The sequence below is a fragment of the Callospermophilus lateralis genome, chromosome 6 (genome assembly GCF_048772815.1).
Source record: "Callospermophilus lateralis isolate mCalLat2 chromosome 6, mCalLat2.hap1, whole genome shotgun sequence".
Taxonomy (NCBI): Eukaryota; Metazoa; Chordata; class Mammalia; order Rodentia; family Sciuridae; genus Callospermophilus; species Callospermophilus lateralis.
This window is the reverse complement of record NC_135310.1, coordinates 3788227-3805496: the sequence shown is the minus strand read 5'-3', so window position 1 is coordinate 3805496 and position 17270 is coordinate 3788227. Positions and strand designations below refer to the sequence as shown.

Sequence of the window (17270 nt, the reverse complement as noted above, 5' to 3'; positions counted from 1 at the left end):
TATTTGACAATACAGGTATCTTTATTTTAAAAATTCATCCCAAATCTCAGATAATAGTGCCTACCATATAAAAAATACACAGTAAATGTCCAATAAATTTATAAGTGCATTTTAAACTGAAAACAAAAGATTATTGACTAAGATTATGCTAAAATGTTAAGTACCTGATTTTAAGGTACTTAAAATCAAATACCAGTAACTAAACATCTTGAGATGCTTTTGAGAGTGCCTGTATGAGTTGCATTTGACAGTGGGCTGTTTTCCACCTAAAGAAGAGCAGAGATTCAGAAGAGCCACAGCTGAGACTCACTCCTCAAGGGCTGAATGCCCTGAAGCACAGCCACAGCCACTCAGACCCAGACCAGGAGCTTCTTCCTGTGCTCTTACAGAGCTGTCTTTTACCCCGTAAACACCACACAGACCATGTTCAACTTCTGCTCCCAATTCATTCCACTGTGGACCATGAATGCCAAGGGCACAGGCCCTCTTGTATGGCACCATAGCCCACAATGCTGAAATGACTTTTGTATAAAACACAAAATCTTTACAAGTCATGCATGATATGGGACACTACAAGGCAAAAATTGATACATAAGTAAATTAATTAATTTCAAGATTTTATGAAGAATATCATGTCATTCTTGACTGATACTAACCACATTAAAAATTAAAATACGATTGTTTTAATACTTAATTATGACATGTCTGTTGTTTGTAATACAATAGTTTTTTAATAAAGAGCTTATGATATCATCTAGAGCACCAAAATTTAATATAGATACTTACATTATTGCACTCTCCAAGGAAATACAGTGCAAATCCATCAGCTTTTGTGGCTGCCAAAGTAATAAAAAAGGAAGAAACTAATCTCAGTGGAAGAATATAACATGTATGAATAATTCTCTATAGTGTGACTCAGATGTGAGCCTGTTGAGTGTATCTGTTAACATGACCAGGGTCATGCACTGAAGGGACAAAGCCATATATGGCTTCTCTCAATAACAGGGTATCTCCACATACTCCTCATCAGTGACTGCAACACTAAGTGACATCTTCAAAGGCATACAGCAGGCAACATGCCGTGCAATAATGTACTTTGAACTTTAAATATTCAGAATTTCCACAGAACATTTTTTAAATTCAAGAATTGTATTTAATTTTTAAAGTATTATAAATACTAATGGTGATAGTCACAATACTGAATTACTGAAATAAGCATCAACCAAAAGGGGTGTACACATCTACATATCCACTGACATGAACATAATAGATCTAAAATCGCTTCATGTCATTGAAGCAATCACCACAGCAAGGAATAACATTCAGTCTTTCAGGGACTACCTAATTCTTTTTTTTTTTTTTTTTTTTTTTTTGGTTCTGGGGATTGAACTACTCAGGGGCACTCAACCACTGAACCATATTCCAGCTCTATTTTTGTATTTTATTTAGAGACAGGGTCTCACTGAGTTGCTTAGCACTTCACTTTTGCTGAGGCTGTATTTGAACTCACCATCGTGTCTCACCCTCTGGACCTCTGGGATTACAGACATGTGTCACCACACCCATCGGTTCAGGGATGGCCTAAATTTAAACCCTCTATTAACTCCTTTTTTTCTCTGTGTCTTTGGGAAAAACACCTAACTTCTGTCCCATGGCTTCTTCATTAGGATAATGGGGATAAGAACAGAAATGACCTCATGAGGCGATCATGAGAACCAAAGTTTGTGCATGGAGTCTGCATGGGGAGATGTTTGGCACAGGGTTAAGTATGATAAACATTACTATTATTATGTCATCAGCATTCTCACTTCCAAATAAAACTCAAAAGATTCAATTTTCATAGTGGGTATCCTAAAAAGTCATGTCCTAAAAAAAGTGCACCCTTCTAAAATCTTACTTTTCTGATACAACTTCCCCATTCATTCCCAAAGTAAACCACTGATTATCTAGGATATACCCAAATAAGTTTAAAATGCTTGTTTCCTTTAAAAATTAGTGGTTTCCTTTATAAATATGTCACTTAGTTCAATAAACAATACTTTCCAAAGAAAACTTGGTATTAATTAAAATCATAGTATATTTAATTCATGCATCAGATAGATACTTATTTGAAATCAGATGATTTAGGAATTTTTTAGGCTTGATGTTTCATAATAAAATATTTTTATTACTTAGTCCGGTAAAAAAGCAAATGAATGACTTCCATCACCCTTTTAGTTATTTTCTGCCAGTTTGGGTAATGTAAGAAAAGAATATTTGGTCAAATTTGGTCAAAATTTCCCCAGGGAATATAAAATATTTCTTACCTATTTTGATTATGCTACTCAATTCATAGAGGAGCAACTGGTTGTCTCCTCCTGTGTCCAACCGCTGCTCAATATAGCTGTTCAGCTCATACACGACTCCCTGCATATTTGTATCTTGGTACTTTGAATAAAACATAACAAAAATAAAGGGAATAGTTTAATACAATAGAATAAAAATCCCTTAGTTTATAAAATACGCAACTAATGCACATATATATAACTTAAAACACTAGCTGTTTGTCATACTTTATAATTATACAGTATGATTTAAATATAATCTATAATATAAAATGAATATTTTCAAATCCTTAAGACTTATTTAGACTCACCTATAAACTGCATCTAAATTACTTACTTATATTAAAATATCCAATGTGAAATTATAAGTTCATTTCTGAATTTTTATAAATATCAGCAACTTGATTAGTAAAATAATACAACAGTTTGCTCAGCAAGACAGAGCAATATGCTAGGACATCTCTCCACAGGCACTGCACTGGAGACTCAATGCCCCACCCCTGGCTCCCATCTCTGTGGCTCAGGACAGGAGTGGAAGGTTTGCACTGTGGCTGTGGTCACTGCAGCAACCCATAGCAAAGCTATAGCCCCAAACTGTAGAGCTCCAAGGACAACAGCAGGTTATGGGGAAAAGCCACCCTTAACCTGCAGCAAGCTACACTTTCTTCTCTAAGATAATGAAAAATACTGTCTTCTCATTCACCAACTTGATGCTAAGCTTGCCTTACTAAACCATTCTCCAAATAACAAACATTATAAACTTTAAAAATTAAATAAAATTCGGTTTCCTTTGGCTTAAAATACTCCTAGGACTTCCCATTGTGCTGGGGATAACAGATGGATTTCTCTCATGATGGACTCCTACCCCACAAAATGTGGTCACTGTCTACCTCCAAAGCTTCCTTCTTAACTCCTCATTCTCCTCTCTGCCCTCACAGTCTCAGGCGTGGCCACCTCTCTGTTCCTGGAGCACTCAGACGCCTCTCACTCCCAAAGGTCTCCTACTTGCTATCACTAGCACCGTGCTCAATACACATCTGTGGAGTGAACAAATAAATAATACTAATCAGTCGATCACCTGACAAGTGACCATGTATTAGAGTAGCCACCTTAGACACTAGAGACCTCACAGAGTGGACAAGACCAAAGTTCTGTCCTCTAGGAGCTTACATTCTAGTAGGAAGAGAATCAATAAGTAAATAAAGCAATTTTTATACAGATGCACAGTGGAGATGTGGAGTCCAGGATGGTAGCACTAGGCTGGCTGAAATCTGTCCCCCAAGCGGCCTATACTAAATCAACTTGAAATGCCAGAACTGCCCTAAGTTCAAAGACTTAGCAAGATGAGAATAGCATTCAACTTACCATTGTCTAGTTACATCCTACAGAAGCCCCTCACTGAAGCTCGGTACACATCAAGAGCCCTATGGTGGGGACCAGGAATGAATGTGGGAACTCCTACCATCCATGCATATTCCCCAAATATACCACGATGGGTTCTTGTTGAGGCAGGGGCTCAGTAGTAGCACTTCATGCCCAGAGACAAGATGAGATATTGACACACCAGACGGAAATGAACTTGTAATCAAATGCTTTGACCAGGAGAGATCTTTAGTATTAGCTACTTGATCATGGTGTCCCTGAAACTCAACAGGTCACCCTACTAAAGTTTTGGGTTATTTTTGTTTTTTCCTTTGTCAACCAAGAAAAGTTCTGGCTTAAGTGAAGGAAAATCTAACTTGATGAGCACAAGAGAAAGTCAGAATACCTCAACGAAGTCCCAGAACTGAGTCAATGCATAGGCTGGAAAGCTTGAATCAAGAAAGGTCTACTTCAAGAAGGATCTTGATAGATAGCCAAAATGTACAAAGCAGATCTTCCTCCTACCTTCCCCAGAGAGACCTGTAACCATCTGCCTGGGTAGTCAGTGGGGTGGGGGAATCACTGGACGCTGGCTTCATGCTGATACTAATTCTTGAGACACCGAATGCCACCCACTGTGGTGTACCACTCAGAGGGGCTTATAGAGATCAGAGGATCAATGGACTTTTAACTTACGTCCATCTCAAAAGTGAGGGTTTCTTATCACCCTGTGATGACCACATTTTGGTAATACAAACTGAAGAATCTTGACATAGAAATAGAGTGAAAAAGCGAAATTTATAGAAGTCTCGCAAGTAAAGAGAAAAACATAAATAAATATGATCAAAAAGCAGCAAAATAGAAACCTTCCAAGCAACTCCAGTGCTTCATAACCAACTTCAGAATTCAATGACCACCCTACTGGGCTCTCACCAGTGGGTGCCACTCCTTGCATCCCTAAGCCCAGGCCTCTCAGGCTTGTGCGCTCTGCTCCCACATCAGCTACATTTTTCTGCTTTGCTGTGTGCAGCACCCAGAGGTTAGTCTGCCCTCCCTTAGCCTTGTGGATGCTGCCTGCTTTGTTGGACATTATCATGATAAATTACCGGTCCTGGATAAGTTCTGTGATTTTTTATTGCTAAAACTTTATTTTGCTAACAGTTAGCCATAACTTTCCAGTTAATGGCTACCTCTAGACTTTTTCCAGGTCCTTGGCTTACAGAGGTACCAGTGTTATAGCAGACTCTACACCAAAATCACTGGGAATTCTGATGCCTCTATCCAGCACTGTGTGTGGTCCCAAAAGCTCATGGTGCTTCCTCTGACATTCATAAACAAGATCCAAGTTTTGAAAAGTTCCAGATAAAATATTCTACTTTAACGTAACTCTATTCTCTACTCTCTTTTTTTACCACTAATCAGAACTACTAGTTCTGCATTTTCCCCTAAAGTTCTTGGAAAGAGCTCTTTTGAAGATGAAGCTAACCCAAAAGGAAAGCTGAGCCAAGGAACAGAGAAAAAGTCATAATGCCAGACCTCGAACCTCTACATCCAGGCATGCAGAAGACTTCACACCTCAAAGTCTATCCCCAGCATTTCTTCTATAGGAACAAACACATTGTCTCAGTGCCTTGATTTGCTTGTCAGAAAAGGGAGCTTTGGCTGGTTTTAAGGGGGGCTATTAATCATTCAGCAAGTGATATACAGGTTGGTCTGTCTCCAAAGTCTGACTAGATGATGATTCTGAGAATAAGCTGTTTAGTAATGTCCTATAAGAGATGCTGAGATCAATAACCAGCTGTTCTCTAACTCTTTTGGAAATAGATTCTCACAAACAAATGAGAGCAAGAAGACATTCTGGGATACAGAAATTTATCATGAGATTTCATTTCATGTTTCTGGGCTTTATGTTTTCTCATCTGTAGAAATAGAAGGATGAATTACATTATCTTTAAAATCCTTTTCAGTACAAACTTTCTGTGATAATCTATGACCTGGGTTTTAACTTTTTATTTATATTAAGCTTCAAATTCTAATTTTAAGTGATTATAATAGCATAATTATTATAATAGTAAAATATTTTACTAAGATTATTATTCTATTGGATAAAATATTAATTCTCAAATATTAAAAGCTAGTGAGTTATTCAAACCATAATATACTGTAAAATATGGAAAAATTTTTACATGCAAATGTGCAATGATAAGCATAATTATTGTTTGCCATTAGCCTTATGGATATGCTGCTACTCGTTAGTAATGCCATGAAAGGGAAGTCTGAGGAAACAGAGATGAATGTGAATCACACACTTCTAAGATTTTCTTACAAAAACCACATGATAGAGCTTACTAAGATAGTAAGCTGAATTAAATAAACTTTCAATTATGTGTCTTGACTAATTTCAAAAGAATACTGATACTAATTTCAAAAGTATACTGATATATTCTTAACCAACTAATGTTAAGAACTTGTATTTGGATACTTTTACCTTCAAAAAGTTCTTTCACTATCTTTATTCGCAGAACCCATATAAAGCTTATGCTGGATATAACTGTGACATTCATTACTCAAGATGAGATATAATTCCAAGGGAAAGTATGGTGGCACTATACCATTTCCCAAACCCTAGATCACACTGGACCAAACCATCTTCACACTGATACCATGCAGTACCTGCCTGTTATTTCAACAACTACTGAAAACATAACTTCACAAAGATAATCTCAACTAAAGGGCTATAGCCATCAAGAGTGAACTCCCAACTGTGTAATGCAAAAATAAATAAATAAATAAGTAAAAGTGAACTCCCAACTAACGCCAAAACTGTGCACTATGTCAAGTATGACAGACAGATATCATTGCTGCCCATGAAATTTTAATAAATCCTGGATCATCCCTGTGAATTTGCTGTAGTGCTTCAGGGAACCACATGAGGAACAGTTTGGGAATCAGGAGGATAGTCTTTGTTTTGGCTCAGGAGAAGTAATATGAGATACAATGAAGTATTATTGATCCTTTGTTCAGAAAGAAACTAACAGGTATTCTAGCCAGGAGAGTAAGTGTTCCTAGACTCTTAAAGTCAACTGGGTGTTTAAAAAATATTAAAAGACCACTTAGCCAAAAAAATTTAGAGGCAATTTAAGAATCAAATGACCCCTGTTAGCCCCAGGCACCAAGAGTTCCAAAAGGGCAACAATACACTAGGAAAAAAAAAAATGACACAAATCGACAAAGATTAACAGCATAAAAAGGAACTTTGCTTCTCGAATAAACCTTAATATTTGACAAAGATCTTTATATTTCTCTCTCTCTCTCTCTCTCTCTCTCTATATATATATATATATATATATATATATACATATATATATATATATAATTGTTATATATATATATATATATATATATATAAATTTCTTTTTTGACATAATTCCAATCATAGAATACTGTAAGAATAGTATAAGAAATGTCGGTATATCTTTTACCCAGTGCTATAAACTGAATACTTGTGTCCCCTTCTCCCACAAATTCTTATGTTGAAATCCTAAATCCCAATAAGATGATATCAGGAGGTAGAGCATTGGGGAGGATGATTAGGCCATGAGGATGGGATCTCATGAAGGTAAGGAGTGTCCTCATAAAAGACTCTAAAGAGCCCCCTCACCCCCTTCCACTACCTGGGAATACGGCAGGAAGACAGATGCACATAAGCCAGGAAGCACTCTTACTAGACACTTCAATCTTGGACTTGCAACCTCCAGAAATATAAGTAAAACATGTCTACTGTTTATGAAGCATCCAGTCTATGGAACACTGCTACGGCAGGAAAACAGATTAAGGTACCCAGATGCACCAACAGTTTACAGCTTTAGGTATCTTATCATTCTCTCTGCACATTCTATGAATAAAGCTGTTACTTCTATGTATATATGTACACACCCACAAAACATTAACAAGTATTTTTTTAATATTTAAGAGCAATTGTGTGCTCCTATACTCTCGAACACTTCAGTGAATTTCCTAAGCAAAAGAACATTCTCTTACATAGTTGCAATGAAATTATCATGATCGGGAAATTGCTTCCACAATATAAGCAAATTTTAAAATCCATTCACATTTGATCCACTATCTCAACAGTTTCATTTATAGCTAGCTCTCTCCCTTCTCCCTGGTCTAGGTTCAAATCCCAAACCATTATATTTAGTTTTTAAGTCTCCTTAATATCTCTCAATGTGTTTTCTTTGTGTTTCTTGATATTTTTGAAAAAAACAGACCAGTTTGAATTTGTTTGATGTTTTCTCAAGATTAGATTGAGGCCTTTCTTTTTTACTTTTTTATTTCCAACAGCAATACAATCAATTGATGAAGTTAGAATTCCATCATCTCTTCTCTATTTATTACTTGGAATTCCATTGGGAAGAGAAGCTTTCTATTTTCTTCACTGATTCATTCATATGAATATGAACTCAGAGATTCTTATTTTATTCAGCAACACACTATCTATTAGTATCATCATTTAATTTGATGCTCCATCAGGAACCGCTCAGAGAGAACTCCTGCATCCTTCTGAAACATCCTCATGATTCCCCTTCAGCATTGTTTCCTCTTCTCATATTTTTCTAGCCCTTCCTTCAATCAGTGATTTCTAATGCTCAAAGAGCTTCCAGTTTCTTTTAGTGAGAAATGGAATCTAAACTCCACGAGCTGCATGGAAATATGCTCACTGTTCTCCCCTTAGAAGCTTCTCTCACTTACATACATGCTGCATACATATTAAGGTGCATAATCTAGATACACATACAAGTGAACATAAACATGTATATGTGATTTTATGCTCATTTATTCATTTAGATATACACATACAAAAACTAAAACCCATGACCTCAATCTGATCACTCCGAATCCAACCATCCATCCACCACATGTGTATTCTAGAATTTTTCATTTCCATATTTGTTATCACCTCACCCAACAGTTAAAAAATCTGGCTAACAGCCCTCTTTGGCATGAAGACACTGCACACTGCTGGTCTGTCCTGCTGCTGCTGGAGAGTCCAGTGACTATTTCCAGGTTGGGGCTATTGTGAGTAAAGCTGTGATGAAGTCTTTTGTAAACATAAGTTTCAATTATCTTAGGCAAACACAAAGAGTAGAATTCCTGGGTCACAAGGTAAACATAGATTTACATTTTCTTTGCAAGAAACTGCCAAACTTTTTAATCCAGACTTTTTAAGTACAGAGTCATCGGAATGATTTAGAAATTTAATAGCAAAATAAATCATAAATAGGGACCATTTAAGTCACCCAAACATCATAGGCTGAAAATCTCTACTTCTCCAAGCATGAACAATCATACAAACAATTTAAGAGATCTGTGAGCTCTGGAGGCTCCAACAGAAGAGCATAGGAACAGTACAGAGGATGACCCTGGCCCTTTCTAAATGCTTTTAAAAAAGGAGACGATCATCATTATTCAAAATACATGTATGAAGATGTGAATTTGGTGTCAACATACCTTATATACAAACAGAGATACGATAAATTGTGCTACAAAGGTGTATTAAGAATTGTAATGCAAAAAGAAAAATATAAGAGAGCTCATGTATAATGGCATAATTTGGTGTGAAAATACTTTATATACAGAGTTACGAAAAATCATGCTGTGAATGGATAATTATGAATGTAATGCATTCCACTAATGTCATGTATGTAAGAAATAATTTTTTTAAAAAAAAGGCTTTAAAATCCTAAATGGCAAACATATGATCAGTAGATATTCACCCTAAGCCCATTCCAGCATTACAAAGAGAAAAAGAAAGAGCACCTGACCTCAGCCATTTTGCAATGTACCTGAGAGCACTTCCTGTGCTCCACACCATATGGAGGAAGTAAAGCATGTTTAAAAGAAGCACAGTGCAGAGATTCAGAAGAAGTGCCTTAAAGAAAGCTAGAAAAAATGAAGACAATTAGAGGAGAACATAACTAGAGTGAAGACAGAAGAGCAGAAAGCAGAACACTGGACAGGAATGGTCCCAGCTTATTCTCAGGATTTCATACCCAAAGTGGTGGGAGCAAGAGTACAGGTGCTTTACAAACAAGTGAGCACTGAAAATACGTCAGCTCAATTCAAGGACACAAACAATAAGTAATATTCCTAAAGAATATTAGCATTTTCAAAGGGCTAGGATGAAAAGGCCAGCAAAATAAGAGGGGCTTTTCAAAGAATAATTTAATTTAGGGAAAAGGGAACCATGAAATAAAATGGTTTTAAATCACTGGTTGATAAAGCAAACACCCATGGCAAGTTTAAATGGTTATTAGAAAAATGACTATCAGGGACAGTTGAGTAATGAGAATGTGAAGGATGTCAAAGAGGCAGCCCAAGTCCTTTACCCACAGATGCTTCTCCCCAGCAACATCTGAAGCATTGTTGTATCTATCCGTTATGGCTCCTACTCTGATGGAGTTTAAATCCTTGTTGGGGAAAAACAGATATACAAGAAAACATCAGCTAGTGGCAACATTTATGGCAAAAATAAAGCATCTCTGATACCTTTGTTACCATCTTTAGTCACTGAACTGAAGTCTAGGAGCAACTAGATTTCAGGTATAACCACACTATTACTGGATTTGTATCCTCTTTCACAGAGTGAAGAAATATACTCAAATCAATGACCTTTAAACAGCCTTTGATTTAGTGGACCAGGACCAGCCATCTGTTTGGACTGAATACAATTCTTCAGTTGTAATAATTTTCAAAATCTATAATCCGCTATAGATTTGTGGCTGCCAAGAATGATGTGACAGAACAGGTGGTAATTTAAAGTCTTGCAAAAGTGGAATGTGCTTAGTTTCCATTTAAAAACCTTCTTTTGTCATAAAGATTTGATAGTGTTTTCTAGCTTAAATGATTTCTGCCTCCTGCCACAGAGAACAAGATGAGTAAGAAGGCATCTCCTCTATGCACCATCATCATGTTGTTATCATGGAATCCAGAACAGGCTTTGGCCGTGTTTTTAATCTATCGTGGGCTCTGATTTAAGTAAAAACATCACCATCTCTAACAAACATTTTCCAGTAATTAAACTGCACACACAGTTTCCATATAGCAGAATAGTGTGTTCATTTACTGGGAAGCATTTCCCACCTAACTGGTTTGGGAAGCCATGAACTCGGCTGAACATCTGAGGTTCCTAAGGTTTGCAATTAGTAACTAGCAGCCAAGCCTCTGAAACAAAGTTCAGGCTGAAGCAAGCAATCCATAATTGGTGATGGGAATTTTTATTTCAGATTGTCACAAAACACAAGTTCAAGTACCTGAATATCTTTCAAGCTATATAATAAGAAGAGTGTGGACTCTACTTGAAGGCATCCTGTGGTGTCTTCCTCAGTAAGGTCGATGACATCTTCCATCTGGGTAGGAAATGCTTACTGGGCTCTTTGATTTTCAAAATTCAAAATGTCAGAATTTCCCTTTGCCTGACTGGAGCATTACATCTACTGCCTGTTTCTCTGGCTTCTAAGCCTTACAGAACTGTTGATAATCCACATGAGTGGATACCTGCTTGCCCTCTGGGTACTTGTTCAAGTGTTACCTTGAACTCGCCAAAGCCCATTTCATGGCCAGAGCCTGACTTTAAAGAACTTTATCTGTAGGTTTGGGGAGATTTAAAAGGAAAAGCTCAAACTATGGAACCAACCAAGGAGCCCTCCAACAGATGAAGGGATAAATAAATTGTGGTATGTTCTATATGATGAAATATTACTCAGCCTTAAAGGAAAAATGAAATTATGGCATTTGCCAGTAAATGGATGGTACTGGAGAATATTGTGCTAAGTGAAATAAGCCAATCCAAAAGAACCAAGGGCCAAATGTTTTCTCTGATATGGGGGTGCTAATTCACAATAAGGCGGGGGGGAGAGGTACTTTGGATTAGACGGAGGGGAGGGAAGGGGGTATGAGGGTAGGAATGATAGCAGAATGAATAGGACATTATTATCCTATGTGCATGTTTGACTACATGACTAGTGTGATCCTACATCAAGTGCAACCAGAAGAATGAGAAGTTATAGTCCATTTATGTATGGTGTGTCAAAATGCATTCTAATGTCATGTATAACTAATTAGAACAAATTTTAAAAGTTTTTAAATTTAACAAAATACAAATAAAAGGAGAAGCCGTCTCGGTGCTTGCCCACAAGTCCCCACTCCCACATGGTCTCACTCAGCCAGTCCTCAGCTGGAAGGAGGGCACTCCAGCTGATTCTAGTAGCTGCCTCCTTCCCTTCACAATGAACCACATTTTAACACTATGCCTTTGAAACTGACAGAAGTTGCTATCAAAACAGCTACATTAATTTAGATTTCTGCTTCTATGAAAATCAATATTAATAAAAACTGCCCTGAAAAAGACTGATCAGGATCCTTCCCTTAGACAATAAGTGAATCTACTTATTTCAGCTTATGCCTCACCTGAATGGAAAATAAAATTCAAATTTTCTCCTCATTGGTAGAAAAATACTGACTCTTACAAGGTTTTTTTTTTTTTCTCCTTATTATTTTCAACTGTTTTATTTGTTTGGCTATAACTCATCTTTCTGATAAGCATTTAGAAGACCCCCTTTTACATAGCATAGTAAGTAAAGAAACAGAAAGGCAGAAACAAGTCATTAGGGAGGCAGGAAAGGCAGAGCCACATATGTGGGAGGCTCTGGAGGCCCTCTGGGAGCTCCTGCGCACTGCAGCTGCCCTGCTCTCTGTCCTGCATCACCTCCTGCATCACTGCATTTGCTCTCTCTACTGGTTCACTTCCACAAATACACAAACATACTATCATTTACTCTATTTTTTAAAAGAAAAATGCTCAAAACAAAATATCTGTCTTACTATCCTTCCTATCTAGTTACCAGTCCATTTTTCTCCTACTCCCTTTCAAGAGGCAAAACTCCATAAAACCGTCTATACTTGCTGCCTACAAAGTCTCGTTATTTTTTAAAATAATTCTAACCACTCCAGTGAAACAGAAGTATATAGAAGCATTAAAGAAGTCACTACACACCCCACCCATGGCAACTCTCAAAGTCACCACCCTTGAGTACCAGCAGGAAGTAAGCTGACTATTGTCTTCCATTTGAAGCGATTTCTTCACAACTTCAAGGCACAGTGCCCCTGAGTTCTCCTCCTGCCTCCTGGAGACTCCTTTTCAGTCTCCTTTGCAAATTCTTTCTATATCTCAGGCTTCTGAATGTCACATCCCAGGGCTGGTCCACATTCCCAAGTGGCCTCACCCTGGCTCAGGAGGCTCTTAAGTTACCCATCTTACTATGAGTCTCAAAGTTAATGATTCTAATCCAGGCCATTTACCCAAACTCCAGGCTCATGTCTAACTTAGTACTTAGTATCTCCATATAGAAATCAATTACGCATCTCCAACTTAGCACCTACAAAACCCAGCACTTGCAGTGACTCCACACATGCAGGCTCCCTGTGCCTCCTGCATGTTCCCCCTCTGGATATGGCAACCCCCGTCCATTGGCTCAAGCAGAACCCAACTGCAGCCTTTCTTCTCTCTGTTCTTACATCACACATCTGAGTTAGTCAGCAATTTGCTCTCTGTTATTGAACTAGACTTCTCCTTGTCAATCACCCTTGGCAATGAAAAGTTATTGAATTCCTTTACCTAGGATTTCTGTACTTATGTCTGCACGAATAAAAATGATTAACAGCCTTTTAATTTGTTTCATTCGTTGTTTCATCATCCCATATGTGGAACACCTATAAAAACTTAAAACTGAGCAACAAACATACCACTTGTAGTAACTTTGAAATATTTATCATGTTCACAAAATCGAAAACTTGGGACTCAAGTATGTAATTTTTTTTCCCCACAGTACTCTAGTTTTTCTATCAGGAATAATCTTCTCTGGGATGACTTCATCACCTAGTTTTTGAAATACAGACTTTATGCAATGTAGGAATGTCTGAGATTTTAGGTGGTTTTCTCTAATTTTTTTAAAGTTTTTTCATTGGTTAACAGTGTATTGAGGTTTCCTAATTATTCTTCAATCAACTTTGATAATTTATAATTTCCTCAACTAACCATTTCATCTAAACTTTCCAACATATGAGGCTAGAGTACTACCTATTAAATAACTAATAATCTCCTTATCATCTACATTTATATTCCCCTTTTCATTCCAAATGATTGTGTATTTTTACTTCTTATAAAAAAGTAAAACTAGCCCATTTTATTGATCTACTTAGGTAACTACATTAGCCTTACTAATCACCTCTATATTTTAAATTTTGGTCTAGGAATTTCTTTCATATTTTATTAATGTGTCCCTTTGCTTTTAAAACATTTCCTTTTAGTTTTTAAAATTAATACAGACAACCTAGAGAATAGGAAAAAATATTTTCAAACTGCATGTCTGACAAGGGGTTACATAAGGAACTCATGTTCCTTATACCTAATATTTTGTTTGAACATGTTCCAGAATACATAAGGAATTTTAAAAAACTCAATAACAAAAACTCTTGATTCAAAAATGGGCAACAGACATTTCTCAAGACACACAATGACTAAAGGGATAAAAAAATGTTCAACATCACTAATCAAGTAAATGTGAATCAAAACCACAATGAAATATTATCACAGTCCAATGAGAATAGTTATCATAAAAGACAAACAATAAGCACTGGTGAGGATGTGGAATAAGGGGAGCCGTTGCACACTATTGGTGAAAATGTAAATTAGTATAGCCGCTATGGAAATTGGAATGGAGGCTCCTCAGAAAACTAACAAGAGAACTACCCTAGGATTCAGGATTCCATTTCTGGGTATACAGCCAAAGGAAATGAAGTCAGCATGTTGAAGAAACACCTGCACTCCATGTTTACTGCAGCACTATTCAAAACAGCCAAGAAATGAAAAAAACCCAAATGCTCATCAATGATAAATGCACAAAGAAAATGTGGTCTGCATACACAGTTGAATACTATTCAACCATTAAAGGAATTAAATCCTATTTGCAAAGACACTAGATGAAACTAAAGATCACTGTGTTAAGTGAGATGTGCTAGGCACAAAAAGATAAGTTATTCAGGGTCAGATATAACAGCAATATGAGAAAGTGAAAAATTGTGACACAGAAACCCAGTGGGATATTTTTCGTCATTAAAGACAATATGAAGACTGCATAAGGTAATGAAAATGTTTATGGCATTATGTAAATTATAAAGAAAAATCAAATGAAAATAGCATACGCACTGTAATTACTACTATGTAAATACATATTGTGCAGAAGAGGCCAGAAGAAATATTCACAACTGACTTTACTGACTTTTTAAAATACTTAAAAGACACAGTTTTGATTTTTTAAAAAAATGCAAGTATGAATGACTCTAACTGAATGAGGGCAGCTCCAGACAAAGTGGACAACTTGGGTCAAAGCACAGGTGGTGGAAGGGGCCTCCCTGAGGTGAGACAGAGTGTGACACTTAACCTCAGGTGCAGAAATAAGCAGACAGCTGAGCGGGCAGACTAGTGTGCAGCCAAACACGACAAGGGGCTCCTGTCGGCTGAGCTCAGGCTTCACGAACACACAGAGAAAGATATGACCTAAGTCATGGAGGCAGGGTCTGGGCTGGGGCATCTGTGAAGAAAAGAAATCGAGACCACCTTCCTGTGAAGAAATCTCATCAAGCCTGTGTTACCAAGCAAGGGCCAGCCCCATTAGCAAAGAAAGTGCATATTTGACAGAAAAAAACAAATGAAAAGGACAAGGACTGCCACTGAAGAGGTGATAGGGTCAGAATCTCGTGCTGGCAGTGTCTCACCCACACAGTCTTTCAGTGGCTTAATGACTTTTTCAAGGCACAGGTATTCTTTGCTTTGAAGTCTTTCATTCATTCAAATTAGTAACACAATGTTGTTTTCCAAACAGATACAGAAACTCCATAAATTCTAAATTTCATCGTCAATGACTGATTAGACATGGTGCGTAACTATGATCATAGCTAATCAGAAGTTGCTGAAGCTTCATTTGAAGTTGTATGAGGGAGTTGATTGTATCAATCCTCTCATTTGGGGAATGACAGAGTTCACTCTCGCATTGAATTGAAAGAGCTGAAGCAACAAAGCCTCAGGATCCCCCCTGGACCTTGCAGTTGCAAGGTTCACAGGCTGCATTCTGAAAATGGATGTCAAGCAAGGAAGCTCCGTCCAACTCCTCAGGGTCCGGCACTCTGTCAAAATGGTTGAACAAAAATGGTTGATTGTCCAAGTAATGAGTCTACGGATCAAACAAGTACATAAAAAAGGATTTGTACAGCAAGGAGAAAACTGTGTGAAAGTACAGAAATACACCACAAAGAAGAAAAATTCAATGTCATAGAAACTTTTTTCCTTCTTTGTAAAGCAGAGTATTGCTCTTACAGTTAGAATTTACAGTAAACACATTTTGAAAGTTAAAGAAGAAACCTAATTCAACTTCTCATTAGGCTGAATGAGGTCCCAACTCCACTGTCAGTGTCTGTGTAAGTATTTGGGCACCCTTCTTAGATTTAAACTTTTGAGTGACATCGTCATTACAAAATAATGACTTCAAATAAACTAGAATCTATAAAGGAAACTTTTAAATACACTCCTGACACTGAGATGAACAAAGAAAAAGCAAGATAGAGAAAGAGAGTGGTCGAGGGTATGAATGTTTTGAGCTGATGTGTCCTGGTGCTTCCCTTGTATCAGAAAGGTCAGTGTCACCAGGGCCTCATCCCTCGCTGCTCCTTGTGTGCACCCATCTGACTGCCCTGGCACTTCTCTCTCTCCCTGCTGAAAACCCTCCTGCTGTGTTGGGAATTCCTGCCACCAGCAAATCCCTGCTCATCTCAAATATGCAAGGCAGGAGCAATTTGTTTCCTTCTTGCCCTAAACTGGACCCTTCCTCCCTCCTGGGAACACTTCTTCCCTTGACAGAAATGATTACCACATAGTGTGAAGTTGATCTGTAGGTGTGTGGTTGTGAGTAGCAAATAGCTAATTCTAATTCTTAGGTACAGTAAACAGATATGTTATTACCACACAGAAGAAAAAGGCTGGCTACCTCCTGGAAAAACAATTATTTTATATTTGTCAATCTATGACCTTTTCCTCCCTGAATTCACTATATAACCATAGAAAAGTAAATACAAGAAGAAAATAGGATGACACCAGGTGACTATATCTTCCGCATGCCATAAGTTTCAAGACACCTTTGCTGTATGGTACACCAACAAAACCCAAGTGAAAAGGGCTTACCAAAAGCTTAGTTAAAATTCCCCTTCCTCAAAAAAAAAAAAAAAAAAAAAGATGCTGTCTATTAAAGTAAGTAACTAATATTTGAGGAAAAGCAGGGACAAAGGAATGCAGTTTAATGTCGTAAGAGCTGGATGTGAGTTCAGACTGGGTCCACAACACAAACACACTGAGCAGAAACCCAGAGAAGCCTCATGAGTCACCCAGAGAACTGAGCATCCCGCTAACTTGGCACATAAAACACTAAATTAAATGGACACAGTCACCCTGTCTACGCCTAGTTAAAATGAAGA

General features: G+C 37.4%; 1 protein-coding gene across 2 annotated transcripts in view; it reads right to left on the bottom strand.

Moving 5' to 3' along the window:
* Pde10a (phosphodiesterase 10A) overlaps nucleotides 1–17270 on the bottom strand; it is a 263627-nt gene that overhangs the window by 85541 nt on the left and 160816 nt on the right. For both annotated transcript variants that reach the window (XM_076858046.2, XM_076858047.1), the window contains exons 4-5: nucleotides 2307–2427; nucleotides 787–836 (exon numbers count right to left, since the gene is read on the bottom strand). In XM_076858046.2, coding sequence (XP_076714161.1) covers nucleotides 787–836; nucleotides 2307–2427 — 171 coding nt within the window. The remainder of the gene's footprint in view (nucleotides 1–786; nucleotides 837–2306; nucleotides 2428–17270) is intronic.